The sequence below is a fragment of the Girardinichthys multiradiatus genome, chromosome 9 (genome assembly GCF_021462225.1).
Source record: "Girardinichthys multiradiatus isolate DD_20200921_A chromosome 9, DD_fGirMul_XY1, whole genome shotgun sequence".
Taxonomy (NCBI): Eukaryota; Metazoa; Chordata; class Actinopteri; order Cyprinodontiformes; family Goodeidae; genus Girardinichthys; species Girardinichthys multiradiatus.
This window is the reverse complement of record NC_061802.1, coordinates 26,092,994-26,110,320: the sequence shown is the minus strand read 5'-3', so window position 1 is coordinate 26,110,320 and position 17,327 is coordinate 26,092,994. Positions and strand designations below refer to the sequence as shown.

General features: G+C 39.8%; 1 protein-coding gene across 1 annotated transcript in view; it reads left to right on the top strand.

Moving 5' to 3' along the window:
• The window catches only part of qsox1 (quiescin Q6 sulfhydryl oxidase 1), a 42,811-nt gene extending 27,745 nt beyond the window's left edge, over positions 1 to 15,066 (top strand). Inside the window, exons 10-13 of the mRNA XM_047375488.1 lie at positions 2,101 to 2,239; positions 3,299 to 3,475; positions 13,100 to 13,261; positions 13,523 to 15,066. Coding sequence (XP_047231444.1) covers positions 2,101 to 2,239; positions 3,299 to 3,475; positions 13,100 to 13,261; positions 13,523 to 14,346 — 1,302 coding nt within the window. The 3' untranslated portion in view covers positions 14,347 to 15,066. The remainder of the gene's footprint in view (positions 1 to 2,100; positions 2,240 to 3,298; positions 3,476 to 13,099; positions 13,262 to 13,522) is intronic.
• Positions 15,067 to 17,327: the final 2,261 nt, after the last annotated feature.

The window sequence follows — 17,327 nt, the reverse complement described above, 5'->3', positions numbered from 1 at the left end:
TTTGAACAAGACACTTTTTGACACATCTGTGCTAACCTCACAAAAAAACAAACTATTCATTTTTAATGATCGGAATCTGTAGTAATAAATACAATTGGAACAAGATGTATTTTGTCTTATGAAGACTGTGTGAATGTCAAGAGAATTAACAAATTAGAAACCAGTAAGTTTTGCAATTTTATTCATGTCAAAAATTTGTATGAAACAAAATTGCATTTTTCTTTTCCGTAGGTTATCAATGAAGTAGTTTCTTCCTTTAGATGTAGTAAATGAAACTGCATTTGCGACGGAAAATCTTAAGCAACAGGGTGGCTTGCAGAAGAAAACCAGTGTAATACCTAGGTCAGAAGGGTCTCTCTACCAGTTTCCATAGTAACTAACTGTTGTATTGGTTGATGGGTGGTGGTAGTCTCTACTACTTCCGTTGTTGTTTTAGTTAAGTCAAATATGCACCACAGCATCTGAATATAGATCCCATATAGGGAATATAGAGCCCATCGCTTTGTTCCCTGGACAGAAAGACGTTGTCTGCCAGCACTGCTTATTGAGACAATCAAATACAGAACCACGGCATTCTCAATTAAAAGTTGGGGATCTGCTAAGGAATTGTCATACAAGTAAGTGAATATAGGATTAACTATTATAAGAAACAGTGGTCCTTAAACCCCTGTCTCATGTTTGCACATCTACCTTGTGTTTCAATGATGCAGAAATATATGTTTTTGGGAAATTATGCTTCAGCTTCACTTTTCTATACATCACACCCTACAGCATATGTAAATTCATCACCAGCTGACAGAGGCTGCCACAGATCTTTTGGACATGTTGAAAAATTCTGCTGCATAAAGGCCACAGCTCTAACCTGCCTTTTATACCATGCATGTGCACCACCACTACAACATTTACACAACAACTACTGAAAATGATAAAGCATTGACCTCGTTATGATGATGCTTAATCTCATGCAACATAATGCAAATGCTCAATCTGTACTGATGAAGAGTCACGCCGGCATGCTAGATGCTTGAAACTGGGGACATGGCATGATTTCTTGTAGTTTGGCTTATAATTATTTGAACACTTTAGGGCACTCATAGGGCCTGAATTACTAAGATCCCAAATAAGGGGAGCTAAATTGCATATGATCTATTTAAATAAGAATTTTCTGTTTGCTACTGGCTGTCATCATAGACAGTTTGGGAGAGCAGAGTGGCCATATAAGAAAGATGAAGTTAGAAGCCATGGAGTTGGAGGGAAGGAGGAGGAGAAGGATGCACTTTTTAAAAATATTTAAAAAGATGAAAATAATAAAGCCTGAAATGAAAAGATTAAGACATGCACACAGAAGGCTCTCTCTCCGTCATCTGTCAATGTATCTATGTCTCCTTCTCGGCACAATGACCACAGACATTTTTGCGTGCCAGTTTGCACCTGCCTTTCAAACGTGCTAAATATAGACGCAGAGACTGTACCAGCAATCCGTTTCAGGTTTGATAAATCGCATTGCAGGTGGTAACTAATTACATTTGCATATCCTCTTCCCAGTATTTTGCACATTCTGATAATCAGCCCATATGCTGCATATTCATGAAGGCAAACACGCTAAATGGACTGCGCCTGCTTTTTTGCTCATTCGACAGACGCAATCCTCATTGCACCGGGTTAGTAGATCAGCTTTGCATGTGCTGTCAAGTTTGCATGTGTATATATACACGCAAGCCTTTAGTAAATTAGGCACATAGAATATTAAAATTGTATTTCTAGATGATCAGTTCATCTGTAAATATAGGGAAAAATGAGATGGTGATGTGTACCTTGTCAATCCATTGATTTCCTCAATATTGATCCCAATACATACACATTATTCAATTGCATCAAAAGTCAAAATCATGACCAAAATTTGATTTAGACCTGCATTACAAGTGTATTATTACTCCAACATACATAGCAAGATAGAAAATGTTTACAACTTTACTAAATAAACTAGCATGGCTTCCTGAATGCCTTTAAATATATTAGATTTATAAAATTTTACCCTTGTAGATTATTTGTTTCTTATTTCCATTTCCTCTGTTTTCCTTGTGTTTTCCTTTCTCTCAGGTTTTAGACGCTGCATTGCCTGAGGGAGTGAGGTGGGTGGGCTGCCAGGGTTCACAACCTCACTTTAGAGGTTATCCTTGTGGGGTCTGGACCCTCTTCCACGTTCTCACTGTCCAGGCCAGCAACACTGGAGGCTCAGGTGCACACAGTTTGCTTTGTTGTGAATAAAGAGGGGGTGTTTAAAGTTTACAAACATAGTGGTGGGCTAACGAAGGGGAGGACTTGAAGTTTTTACATCCCAGGAAAAAAAACTATTATTTATTGGGATTAATATGTCTGTTGAAATTTTCCTGTTTTGTGTCATTTTATAACATCTGAAATTGAGCCTAATTGGGACTGTGTGAAAAGGGATTATATTAGATTAGAGGAATGTGAGTGGGTAATAAAACAGGCAGATGACCAGAGGCTCTGCTCCTGACAAGGACCTTAATCTCCCACTAAACACACACACACACACACACACACACAAACACACGTAGGTGCACGTAGAGGTTAATCCCGAGGTTTACGGACCATCATGCGACTTGCAGATGGACTGGTCAAAAGGGGTGTCCATCTGGCCCCCTAAAGACCACCATCTTAATAAGCATGTGTGCACGCTTCCTGCACTGGTTGTTCATATTTGAGGGTTTTTTGTATTAACACTCTGAAAATAATACAAAGGTGGGAATATGGTCTTTATTTTTTAACATCTGATAAACATACACAGGTCTATGTGCACACCCCCACCTGTGGCAAAGTTAATCTAAAGGGCCTGCTAAATTTAGAACAAAAGCAAATGACAAAGGGAAAATATGTTTGTGGACTGTTGAGGTCCTGAGACAACAGCCTGGCCACCATTCACACAGAGTGTTAACGACATTTAATCTGCAGATTGGGTTATCCCATTCAGAGATTATTCACCTCAATATGGTGTTAACCCAGCTGCCTATCACTGTGGGTCCATGGATTCATGGGAAGACTGGAGGATGAGGAAGCTCTCTAGTTTTCAGGCTGCAGCTCAGGTTCATGGTGCACTTGCTTCTATAAAGTCAGATGGTTGTGATTTACGCAACAGATATTGACTGATTTATAAAATATAAGTACAACTATATTTTAGATAGATAAATGCTAAGTTAAAAGAACAAATAAAATTAGTTTACAATTAAGCAAAATACTCACTTTGACTACACTGACTGAGCTCATCATTCTCCTCCAGATCCAAAGGAGGTGCTGAAGGCAATGAGAAACTATGTCCACCACTTCTTCGGGTGTAGATACTGTGCAGAGCACTTTGAGAACATGGCAAAGGAGGGTCTGGACGAAGTGAATACGTTGAAATCCGCTGTCCTGTGGCTGTGGTCCCGTCACAATCGAGTCAATAATAGAATTGCAGGTAAGAAACACCACAGTCCGTTAGCATCTAAAGTGTAAAACTCTCCTTGTGCTCCAAACCAACTTATTTCTGGTCCTTGGGAGATGGTGTCCTGCAAATTTTATATTTATTTTTAATCCACCACAATTTATTGAAAGAGTTGAATTTTGTCCTCAACCTCTCACATCTGCTGGAGAATGCAAATGACTCATTCATTCAAACTAGTTGTGATTAAGCATAAACATGTCTTAAAACTATTGGACACCAGCTTTAAAGGACCAGAATGGACCTCACCTGTTTCAGACCATTCTGAGTATCAGTTCTGTGGTTATAACGTGATCACATTTGAAAATGTCTTTTCAATGTATTACGTGTTTTAAAATACCATACTGTATGTCTAGCTACTCTATATTTGCTGACACCAGTGGTTCGAACATGAAGAAATGTGATTCTGTGTTGCTGTTTTTTAGCTCTCATCCGTCTGTTTATAAATAGAAATATGTGAAATCGGTTCTGGATGAGGCAACAGCAATGTATTGGTCCAGTATAAGATGTAGGTGTTGTTATTTAATGTTTTATACTGTAAATATGATTTAATCTTTTGGAATTAAAAAATAGCAAACTATTTCCTGTAAAATTGTGTCTACACCACATTTTTTGTGTTTTTAATATGTGTAATTTTTCTTATCATATTAAAATGTTCTGAAATTCTGAAAAGAGGAGCTGAAACGATTATCAAAAGAAAATCTGTCTTTCTAGTCTTTAGGCAAAAAGTAAAAGTTCCCAGGTTCTATCACTGTGGAAAAGTTGTTTTTTTAGATCTTAATTATCCTTAGGTTAAAGATAGTTTGTCAAACAAATATACAGGCTAAAAAAAAGGTAACCTTCAGTTTTTGGTTTGCTCTTAAGATCACTTGGTCCTAATAGAACTAAAGGGAGGATGAGGGAAAGAAGGATGGATCCCCTGATCAGACACCAGCTGTCACCCCTGTCTTAGTCCTTCAAGTATTAGCTGCTTCAGCCTCCCCCATTTTCTCCTGACCCCCTCTAGGCCTTCTTCCATCTTTCAAATACCCTTCCCTTGATTCCCCACCACACCCCCACTATTGTTTGAACAGCCATTTCTTAGTCATCTGTTCATATTTTGTATTTGCTATCCATGCAAGCATTAGAAGTTGCTTAGTCTATAGAGATGCACTGATCTGAATTTTGTGGCCGATTTACAATTTTTGTGACGCTATGAGTTGCCAATGCCAGTTTAACGTGTATTTTCTGATTTCCATTTTACATCTACATTATGACAACAGCATTTCTTTAAAAAAACACATTTTTTTTTGCTTTACTGATGTGAATGGTAATTAATTATTAGTATTAGGAACACAGATGATGCTACTCCTTTCGTGTGAGAGATCGGTTGCTATAAAACTGAGATTTTTACAAATAGTTTGAAGCAAATACAAAATCATTGTGGAGTTTAACATCCTGTCTTTGTGATAAGCACCACTGCCGATGCTAACACTATAAAAACTGCAGTCTCTACATTTATTTTAGAGAATGTAGATCCTTCCCTTACTATTGACATTTCCAATAAGCTGCCAGCAGTTTTGAATCCATCATACTCCATAAAGTACAGAGGTTGAAAGCTTAACGGGATAAAATAGACCACAGTTATCTCAACATGTTGCATAAAATACAGTTTCCATTTAAATAGCTTCTTGCATCTCTGTGCCCTCTCTGATTTCATTTTTAAACACTTCACTGACTAAAAGTAGCTAAGTTTGAGACGACTTCTTAAACTAATGAAGTCAACACCAATTTATATATTTATCTGTTTAGTTTCTGACTAGTCCATCCCACTCGTCATGGCTGATCAAGCCGATTATCTGCCAATTCTTGTCATCAGCAGATTTCTTCATGCAGCTCTACTTATCTGTATTTAATATTCCTCTATATACTTTACGTAATAACTGCTGGTGTTTAAGTGGTGTTTTAACAAATTATTCTTCATCATGTAAGAATGGACTTTGAAGAGTGTCCCCTCCTCTCTGTGTTGGTATGATTTCATTAAGAACAGCTCTGTCATTAACAGCCTACTTGGTTAAATCACTATCTTTTGTTTGTGTGTTGTTGAGCGGACCCCTCCCCTCTCTCTGGGACAGTGTGTGTCCTGGACAGCAGGGCTCACAAGGATACCCGTCCCTCCCGTGTCTGCTCCCCTGACACTTACACACTATGCAGCCTGTCCCCCTCCTATCCATCCATCTTTCTTCTCTTCCTTTGGCTGTTGTTCCTCTCTCTTTCCACTCACCGTCCCTTGGGACTCGTAGTCTCTGCTTGACAAGCAATAGAACAGCATCCTTGCTGGATAGCTCCCTGAGGAGATGGCTTTGCCCCCCCCCCCCCCCACACACACACAGATACGCTCGCAATTCCCAAGTTATTGTATGACGGCAGGTGGCAACCACTCTGACACACGCCACGAACGCTTCCCCTCCTGTACCCCACCCCGCCCCCCATAAAGCGACACATGAACATCCTCTCTGCCTTTTGTAAGGCGGGTCAGCTGTGTGGTCCACAGCAAAGAGGCTGCATGAATTACAGAATGGTGGTGTTAGTTTCAGTGAGTGGTGGTGTCTTCCCTGAGGAAAAGCACACTCCATCTCTCTATTCATACAACCCCTCCTCTCCCGTTGTTCCTGAAGTGGAGCTCTTTAGCTGGCCTCCCTACCCCTCCTTTTAGAGGCAGCCATGCATGAAAGATCAGCTATTTGTAAAGCAGCCGGACAATTAATTTAGCTGGCAACAAAGAGGCCCCAGGGCCCTCGGACTCCTTGCAGCAGCTGAATTAAGACTGGTGGCAGCTCGGTCCTGTTGCTGCATTTCAACAGCTGAGACTGAGCCACATTTCTGCAGACAAACCAGCTCTGCAGCAGCAGGAGGCCCAACTGGCTTTGCTGGCAGGTATGGATTATTTGTAACCCTCTTCATAGGATAAATTGTTTCATATGATTTAACTAAATATGAATAGTTCTTGATATTAAACACATTTTCTCACAAAAGAAAGTATTCACATTAGATTTATTCTCACCAGAAATAGTTTGGAGTAATGTTGTAAATCGTAAATATCTTGTACTTGTGTGGCGCTTTATCAAGTCCCTAGAGACCCCAAATCGCTTTACACTACAGTCAGTCATTCACCCATTCATACACACATTCACACACTGACAGTGATGAGCTCCAATGTAGCCACAGCTGCTCTGGGGCAGACTGACAGAAGTGAGGCTGCCATACACAGGTTCCACCAGGCCCTCTGACCACCTTCAGCAGACAAGGCTTGTTAAGTGTCTTGCCCAAGGACAGAACACCTGAGACAGACGTAGCGGAGGTTCGAACCTGCAACCCACTGGTTACAGGAGGAACCCCTTCCACCGTCACAACCGTGTGTTGTGGAAAAGTATGCCACGTGAACTTTACTAAATTATTACATGTAGCAATGCATTTTGAAGTACCTGTAGATAAGTGAAAATAAACTTGCAGGTAGCAGAACAGGAGGTGCAGCAACTGTTATTGACAGGAAATTTCTGGGAACATGAATTCTTCATTACAGCTCTGTTTCTACAGGTCCTTCTCAAAATATTAGCATATTGTGATAAAGTTCATTATTTTCCATAATGTCATGATGAAAATTTAACATTCATATATTTTAGATTCATTGCACACTAACTGAAATATTTCAGGTCTTTTATTGTCTTAATACGGATGATTTTGTCATACAGCTCATGAAAACCCAAAATTCCTATCTCACAAAATTAGCATATCATTAAAAGGGTCTCTAAACGAGCTATGAACCTAATCATCTGAATCAACGAGTTAACTCTAAACACCTGCAAAAGATTCCTGAGGCCTTTAAAACTCCCAGCCTGGTTTATCACTCAAAACCCCAATCATGGGTAAGACTGCCGACCTGACTGCTGTCCAGAAGGCCACTATTGACACCCTCAAGCAAGAGGGTAAGACACACAAAGAAATTTCTGAATGAATAGGCTGTTCCCAGAGTGCTGTATCAAGGCACCTCAGTGGGAAGTCTGAGGGAAGGAAAACGTGTGGCAGAAAACGCTGCACAACGAGAAGAGGTGACCGGACCCTGAGGAAGATTGTGGAGAAGGGCAGATTCCAGACCTTGGGGGACCTGCGGAAGCAGTGGACTGAGTCTGGAGTAGAAACATCCAGAGCCACCGTGCACAGGCGTGTGCAGGAAATGGGCTACAGGTGTCGCATTCCCCAGGTCAAGCCACTTTTGAACCAGAAACAGCGGCAGAAGCGCCTGACCTGGGCTACAGAGAAGCAGCACTGGACTGTTGCTCAGTGGTCCAAAGTACTTTTTTCGGATGAAAGCAAATTCTGCATGTCATTTGGAAATCAAGGTGCCAGACTCTGGAGGAAGACTGGGGAGAAGGAAATGCCAAAATGCCAGAAGTCCAGTGTCAAGTACCCACAGTCAGTGATGGTCTGGGGTGCCGTGTCAGCTGCTGGTGTTGGTCCACTGTGTTTTATCAAGGGCAGGGTCAATGCAGCTAGCTATCAGGAGATTTTGGAGCACTTCATGCTTCCATCTGCTGAAAAGCTTTATGGAGATGAAGATTTCATTTTTCAGCAGGACCTGGCACCTGCTCACAGTGCCAAAACCACTGGTAAATGGTTTACTGACCATGGTATCAATGTGCTCAATTGGCCTGCCAACTCTCCTGACCTGAATCCCATAGAGAATCTGTGGGATATTGTGAAGAGAACGTTGAGAGACTCAAGACCCAACACTCTGGATGAGCTAAAGGCCGCTATCGAAGCATCCTGGGCCTCCATAAGACCTCAGCAGTGCCACAGGCTGATTGCCTCCATGCCACGCCGCATTGAAGCAGTCATTTCTGCCAAAGGATTCCTGACCAAGTATTGAGTGCATAACTGTACATGATTATTGGAAGGTTGACGTTTTTTGTATTAAAAACACTTTTCTTTTATTGGTCGGATGAAATATGCTAATTTTGTGAGATAGGAATTTTGGGTTTTCATGAGCTGTATGCCAAAATCATCTGTATTAAGACAATAAAAGACCTGAAATATTTCAGTTAGTGTGCAATAAATCTGAAATATATGAATGTTAAATTTTCATCATGACATTATGGAAAATAATGAACTTTATCACAATATGCTAATATTTTGAGAAGGACCTGTATAAAGACTCACTGAGATTTCTATGCCATTCTTACAAAAAAGTAGCCCAAATAAACTATATTTCTACAGCCAATGTTGCAAATGTGTGTTCCCCTTCCAGCTCTCCCATGCACAGACATGGAGCGCTGTTGTGTCAGCTAAAAAATTAGCATTCAACTTTTCCTCCTCTCTCTCTAAAATTGTGCATTCCTTTAAACAATTTAATATTAATTTGGCATCATAAACAGATTAGGTTCATCCTGTCATCAAAATATCGGGATAGTAGTTGTGCAGTGGTCACAATGTCCATCCATCCATCCCTCTATAATCAAGGATTGTGCTGTGGGGGTAATGGACCCAGAATGGAAACCCAGATATTTCTTTCCCCAGCAACAGATGTGTGGCCCACATCAACTGACTCCTTTCCTATGCTGAGGAACAGTGGCTCTACTTCGAACTTCCTCCAAAAGACAGAGCTCATCACCTTGTCTCTAAGGTTGAGTCCAGCTGCCCTTTGGAGGAAGCTCATTTCAGCGGCTTGTATCCAGGATCCCGTTCTGTCAGTAATGATCCATATCTCATGATCACAGGTGAAGGTCGGACGTAGACAGCGAGGTGAATGGAGACCTTAGCTTAGCTATTTATTCAACATAACTGGCATACAGGAGCATCATCCATGTTGCTGCAGACGGGGCTCCAAATCAAGCTATCATCTGTCCATCCATTTCTGATGTTTTTCTCTTGTTTTGATAAATGTTGATCTGCAACTTGGGATGTTTTATTGTTATTTTTCTTTTTGCCATGCAATCTTTCTGGCAGATTGCATACTACCTCTGAAAATAGACAGGAACTTTATCGGAAATCAGAAAGTAGTTGGCTGAAGAACAAAGTGAAACCCCACAATTAACCTTCTGTGTTCCCTCAAGTTTGTGCTATTCTTGTGCATTTTTTAACATAGAAGGCTTGCCATAGAAATATTTTGTCTAAACATATTTATTAGTTTTCTTTATTAGGTGCCAATAATGTCATTCCTCACTGTGCATAACAAATATTCATGAATATTTAACTGAATATTTATCTGATTTTTAAGTGTTCAAATGTTCTTAATTTGTTTCCCATAAAAAATAAAAAATAAATAAAAAATCCCCCACAAAATACACTGCCTTACCAAATTGCCTGCAATTTGCATAAAAAAGGCAAAGTTATGCTAAACAAAAATTCAAAAATCACAAATCAAAATGTAAATAAAACCCAGGAGGGTTAAAATGTTGCCCACCATTTGGTGCAATATCCTCAGGTCAAAAATCAAGGTAATGTAAAGGCTTATTATGTAACTTCTGATTCTTTCATGTGATAGAAAAATACAGACTGCTTACGTTTTTGGCTCTGGACATCAGTTGCATATCCTGGCAGTGGTCTATATTATACCACATTACTCTGTGGTGTAAAGGATTACTGCTCACCAGTTTAGTGCCGATGAGGCTAGTTTGACAATGCATATTTATGAAAATGTTTGCCCGGATTTGACGGCTTCTCAGCAACAGGGCCTTGTTGCAATCTCAATATAGCTGGAGTCACTGAACACTTAAGTCAGCGTGTTCTCAAACATGGTGCCTTATTAGAATAAGGGAGGAGGTTTGGAGGGTTATGAAACATGCACAAACGCCTGCTAAGAAGCAGCACACACAAGCATGCATACTAGCAACCGTCAATCCAAGATACAATAAAATTGATGTATCCTTTATGGAAAGTACTGTATGCAGAGTATGTACACACAGGCACATGAGATTAATTTGGAGAGGTGGAGTTGGTGGAGGATGTAAATTGACAATGCTGTAAAGTGACAGACCTGCAGCTGCTCTGCTTATTCTCTTTTCACGCACACACACACACACACACACACACACACACAAACAAACGTACACACAATGGCCTGTTGGTGACAAGTAATTTATTATTGGATCCTGCCCTCTGTGTGTGTTTGTGTGTTCTTCTGAATATTCGTGCAGATAGCGTCTTTTTAAGCTCATTTTTTGTGTGGATGCTTTCATGTTTGTTCTGCCAGTCTGGTTGCTGGGGTGCAGGGTGAGGGACGATGTAAGTGTGTAGGTGGGCAGCAGTTGCATACAAGAAAACATTTAAGGAGAAAGTTTCCAATTTTATTTGAAGGGCAGCTCCCGTCTGAGTTTCTGTCACTCCCATCTTCAATTTGGAGATTAGGGTTTGCTTTTAGGGGTCTGTGTTGGAACATGACGGGTGGTTCGGAGCACAGAGGTCTGCCACCTGAAAACGGGGAATCTGTGTGTTTGTCTGAGGGGAGAAGCTGTCCACTTTGGTAACATCTATTATCTCACCATCCCTCCCACTGGGACACCCCCAGAAGCCCATTGATCATTGCTAGACCCTGTCATATGAACACACTCACACAAGCACACACAAACACACACAATATCAATCTATAGATTACATGCAGACAAATGCTGACGGATGATTTACATATACACACTTAAATACATACATACACATATGCATATAGGCACTTAGTTTTTACGAGCACTGGGATAAGATCTAATGGGTTCACCACAGATTGCATCCAGTCCTCAATGCACTTAAATCCTTCAGTCAACAAGGAGAAGAAAAGATGTGACAATAGAGAAGGCAGCTGACTTAAACACCCAAACTGTGTTTTTGACCTTTTTTTCTAATCTATTGTAGCTATTGTGATATTTTTGGTTTCTCAATGTAGAACAGGTCCTGTATCATCTTCTGTATGATTTTTAAAAAAGTAAAACCTTTAGTGATGCTTGTCAAAAACCATTTAAAAATTACTTTTATATAAGCGGGGAGGTGCAGCGCGTGCCCCATGTACAGAGGCTGCGGTCCTCAACGGGCCGTCACAAGTTCGTGTCCCATCCCGGTAACCTTTGCTGCATTTCTTCCCCTCTCTCTCCTCTCCATTTCCTGGCGATCAACTAACAAAATAACTTTGTTTTACATGGATTAGGTAGGATAAGGTATTCTGTAGTAATGCTTAAATAATTGTCACCCTAATGTGAAATTCAGAGTTATCTTTAAAAGTGGAAATTGACCTGTTCTCCCTAGTATAGCAGATTTGTTCATATTCTTAAACAACAAGGCTTTCATACTAAGAAATGCTAAAAGCACATGATTAACAGGAATATAGCATTGGTGGCACAGTTGTTAGTGATGTTGCCTCTTAGCAAGAAGGTCCTTTCTTTGCAGAGTTTGCATGGGATCCCAATGTATTCATGGATTTTCACTTGGTACTTTGGCTTCTGCCCACAGTCCAAAAGCATGCATTTTAGTTTAACTGAATTGCACATGGGTATGAGTTTGTGCATGTCTGTCCTGTCTCTGTGTTGCCCTGTGATGGACTGTTGACCTGTCCAGAAAGAACCCAAACTCTCACCTGCTGACCACTGGAGATAGGCAGCAGTCCAAGGATTAAGCAGGTGTAGACAATTTATGAATAAATAACTACAAATGCCCATTTTAGCACCTTGATGAAGCTTTAGTTCCTCAAGTAATTATAGAAACGGACCCAGTGGTGCATTATTGAGTGATCTAATTAGGTCCCTTTTTCTGATAGCTTTGCTGCAATTAATAAGCACATTAAAGTTGATGAAACTCGGACAACAGTTTCTTATATTAAAAGCATTACAACATAAAGATTGAATTTTATAGAGAAATGAAACATGTTTACTTGTATCTGGAATATGTCTTAGGTGAAGGTCTTGTGGGAAGAAAAACACCACATGCAAAAATAAATAATGAATAAAATATAATCTATAACATGGTCAGTGTTAAACCTGTTTGTACAAAATCTTGATTTAAAACTTCTGGGTAGCTGAAATCTGCAGCTACTCTACAGGTTCAAACAGTGAAAGAAAAGTAGATCTTTGCAGATGGATACAAAGGTTTTTAAATGGCTATTTAAATGTTTAAATGCATATTTCTGAAGTACGCTGTCTTTTTTTTTTGTTGGTTTTTTTTGTTTTTCAAGGCTTTCAGTCATTTTTTTAAACATGTTGAACATTTTTACCGAATATAAAAATGTTGTGCTTGCCTCTCAAGAAATATTTTTTAACAACAGTTCAGCAGATTTTAAACTCCTGTTTTCATTTTGAGAAAGACTGGAGATGGTATAATATTGCAATATGACTGGAAAATGGAATAAATCAAGGAGAAAGAAAGTGATAATAGGAAACTGATGACAGTGCAATAATTTTATCAGTCAGTAGCAGATAGGCTGTGAAATCTAATGAAAAATATGAACAACAGTCTCCCAAAATTCTGGTCTTTTTTTAATCAATGCATTAATGGATTGATGATTTAACAAATTCTCCCTCTTTCTCCTGTGTGCAACTGAGATACTATTAAACAAAAACACTTTTTATCCATTTTCAACCCCACCAGGTGCGTTGAGTGAAGACCCACTTTTCCCAAAGATCCAGTGGCCGTCCCCAGAAATGTGTCCTTCCTGCCACACTGTGAAATTTAACGGAGAGCACAGCTGGAACAAGGAGCAGGTTCTTCCCTTCCTTGGGTCCTACTTTTCCTCCAGCCGCATCCTTACAGGTGCTGTTTGATGTAGTGGTTTCTTTTTAAAAAAACACAAAAACAAAGTTTACATCTGTTAAAACTGAAAGTGTCAAACACATTACAGGCTCTGAAACTGGACTGATCAGAAAGGTTTATCCAGACTTGGGTTTGAAGTTTGCTCAGCTGTAAAGTCTGCCCAAATTTTTGACCTTGTCATAACTGCTTACCTAACCCTACCTAACTGCTTTAAAAGTACTCTACGGCAATAATTGAAGAAATGTCTTTTTTCTGTTTCAGATTATCTTGAGGCTGAAGATCAGATTTTGCGAAAGCAGAGAGAAAAACATTCCCATCAACTGCAAGATTCATTAGCTCAAAAACACATAGAGAGAATCGCTAGGGAGGCCTTGAACCCCATTAGACCTTCCGTGCAATCACGTGTACAAGAAGGGGAGGAAGAAGAGGGGCCCCAAGAGGAAGACGAGGGACCACAGGATGAAATGGAGGCATATGAAGAGGACAACGAAGGTGGGAAAGAAAAACCAGCACCATTAACTAGTGAGCTAGAGGACAAGTCATTCGTACCGACACCCTGGACCAAAACTAAATTAGAAGAGGTCCGTGGCCACAGGATACCGAGCATCATCGGAATGAGGCTGCGGCGGCGTCAGCAGCAGGAGGACATTGTGGATCTTGATTCATTTGTAAACCAGCACTTCAAGGCCAAGGCTCTGCAGCTGGCAGCTTCCAGCCGGGTTAAGCAGCGCACCCTGCAAACAAAGGTAGAGCAGGAGCCCCGTCCAGCACTCAGCCTTGGCATGGAGCTGGACGCAGGACTCGGCATGGTTGGCCTGCAGCCCATGGACGCAGATCTTGAGCTGAATTTTATTCCCCAGGGAAAAAGTCTGAAAAAGCGAGAACTGGCAGGGCAGTACTTTAGAAGGGAGGTTGAGTTGGCCCAGAGGGAGCACTGGATGTCTGTGTTTAGCATTGGTTTCTCAAATGTAGACATTAGCCTGTGTGTCATTCTTTATGGCCTGTCTTTCTCGTGTCTTCTAGCAATGTACGTTTTCTTTAGAAACCGCCTCAGGAGACGAAAGGTTAAAGTAGCCCTGCCTTGAGCTAAACACTAGAGCACCTCACTTTTACTGGGTTAAAAGGGAATTAATCAAGATGTAGGAACATGATAGTTTAATTGTGTAATTTTTTTGCACATACAGTAAATGTATTTTCGCATCAATTCCTGTATGGGTTGTTGTAAATCATTCAGAGGTATTTACTTGTATTTGAACTTTTTCCTCTATCAAATCAAACACACTTTTATTTGGTAAATTTGTTTAAATAATTTTTTTTGCTAAAGCTTTCTCCCTCTATTCTCCTAATGCCTTATGGCCTTGTTACAAAGTAGCTATCCTTCCGTAACCCCTGTAAGATGGTATTTCTCATGGGAGCAACAAACGTAACAATACACAGTTGTCTTGTCCATTAGCTACCTGAAACCTATTTACACTTTTAAGTGATAAAGGAATTTATTTAAAATTTATTCATTTAAAACTGCCTTTTGAATACTTGATTCAGTTTTGATTGTTCCATACTGTAACAAATCTTTGATTAGAGGAGAGCAGATCAGTGTGGTATGTTTTTCAATGATATTTATCTAATTTCTTTGAATATTTGATCAGACTGCTTTGGTCCCCATGGGGGCTAAACAGGTTGTTTGTGTGCTGTGCAATGATGAATGTTCACACTGGAAACTGTTTCAGAAAAAGCTTAATTTGTTTGCCATTTCACATGAAATTTCCATTTGCCACAGTCTGAATCAATAAAATTATTTTTGATAAGTTTCTGGCTTTTTTGTGGTCTCAGTATGATTTACTCACCAGGGATGTCCCCTGTCCTCATTGTTATTCATGCAATGCATCCAGCTTTCTTAGGCATGCAACTGTAAAAACTGGAACATAGAATATCCTTGTATGGTAATGATGTGATGTGCTTCTTTAGTCTTTCTTACACTCTTCCTTAACTCAATACATCAAATTGAATTGTTTGAATAGTTCTTGGGCTGTAATAATAATTTATAGTTATCACTACACTTTTTTAAGTAAAGAGTAAATTCTGATGAAAGAACCCTTTTTAATTCTAATTTTACCTATGATGGTGTCAGAAACGCCTCTAAAATCCAAACAGTTGTGCAACAAGGTCACAACAACAAGGTATGGCCCATTGGTCAATAAAGTGAAAGAAATTCTGGACTGATGGATAACAAACCCCATAAAAATGATTGGTCACACTTTAAAACAGATTAAACCTTAGCATTGTTTGTGGTTGGTTCATGTCAAAATGTTTTTACAGATCGAATTTTCCTGAATATATTCAGGAATGCCAGGTTTTGTTTTGGTTTTGACCAAGACTACGACAACAAGAGGCAAGGGGGATCGGGTTGTTACATGTAGAAATGGGGGGGTTAAACAATCCAAGGTTGAAGGAAAAAGCCTGTTGCCATCTGCTGTGGAGAGCATGCTAAATCCTAACAATTTCATTGGGATTATAGCAAGTGAGTAATCCAGCTTTCCTTTAGGACTAGAGAGGAGAGATTACCTTTGAGGATTAGCTCCTTGCACATAATAAACTTTATTAAAACACAATCGGCTTTCCTGGGGCCTCTTCCATCCTCACATGTACACTTGGAAGTGGGCACTGTTGAGGGCACCTGTGGGACTAGAAGGAGGGGATCAGATGAGGGGGATGAAAGGGGAGCAGTTAAAGAATGGATTGACACGTAGAAGACATGGGTTTGATGCCAAGTTTACAACAAGCTCATCTGAAGGACGAGTGATGCTTGATCTTGAGCTTTGTGCTCTTTGCCTTGAATTCCCTTGACTCATGGCCTTTACCTCCACCTGTCTGATGCTCAGGCTGATCTCATTCTTAGACCCGTTTCATCTCTTTATCAAAACCACATGCTCAGCCCTTACCGTGTGACAGATTTTTATGGTTCAATAGTTAAAGCAGACACTTCCACTACACACAAGGCTGATTAATAGCCTCTTATTAAAGCAGGGAGGCATCAAGGCAGGCCAGATTTGGGTTGACTGAATCAAATCTCAGATACTTTCCTCAGTGACTCATATGATGGCCACAATGGGATTCTTTTAAAACAATTTTACTTCTAGATTTTAAGGCAGGAAACCCTAAAGCTGAATAAGAATTATCATTCTTTTCTTGGTTGCATACTTTTTTTTTTCTAAATCAGTACATTTCATTTGACTGCTTCTTTCCTCCAACACATCTGAGCTCTTAATCTGTTTAAATGGTTACCTGTGTTTGCTATAGGATTGGCGACGGCGTTGTTTTCTGCTGCTTACTCTACTTTAGCCTTTTATCAGGTACCTTGATCCTAAGTGAGCTGCAAGTTGTGATGGTTCAGTCTAATGAGGAAGTTAACTGCATTGTTATACCTGTCTGCAGCCTTGCCAAGGCTAAGGAGAGCGGTTTACTCTGAGGATTGAGGCTTCAAAGTTTAAACCAAGACATGCACATATAGAGACTTTCCAAATTGGAGGGAAAAAAACAACATTTGAATAAAGAGTAAAATCTGAAATTATAGTGCAGCTTATCAAAACAAATGTCAGACAAAAATATAATGTGGGCAATTAACTGCTTTCGTTAGGTCATACTGTAGTTTGGACCTGAAGAAGAACCTGTTGGTATATTCTAATGATAAACCTGCTGTAACCTCTACTCCTGGCAAGCCTAAAATTTGTATATTTTCCACTTTGGAACAATCTTTTTGCTTCAAAGAGGGGTTCATGCTTCCTCATCATCAGTTAATTATTGCATTTATTAGAAACAACTGGCTTAAGGTTATTTTCTTAATCCACTTGAAATAATTTTTTGTTTTTTTCACAGTCTGCTTCTGCACTTTGAGTTGATTTTTGTTAAACAAGTAATCAGTAATCTCAAGTCCAAGGACTTGATTTTTTTTAAATGTGTGTTGTGTTCTGTTCTGTTGTGTGATTAAACTTCTGTCTGAGGTCTAAAAAACTCACCTTGTTGCCCTCCTTATGTCTTCCATAAATTAGAAAATGCAGAGTTTTATAGT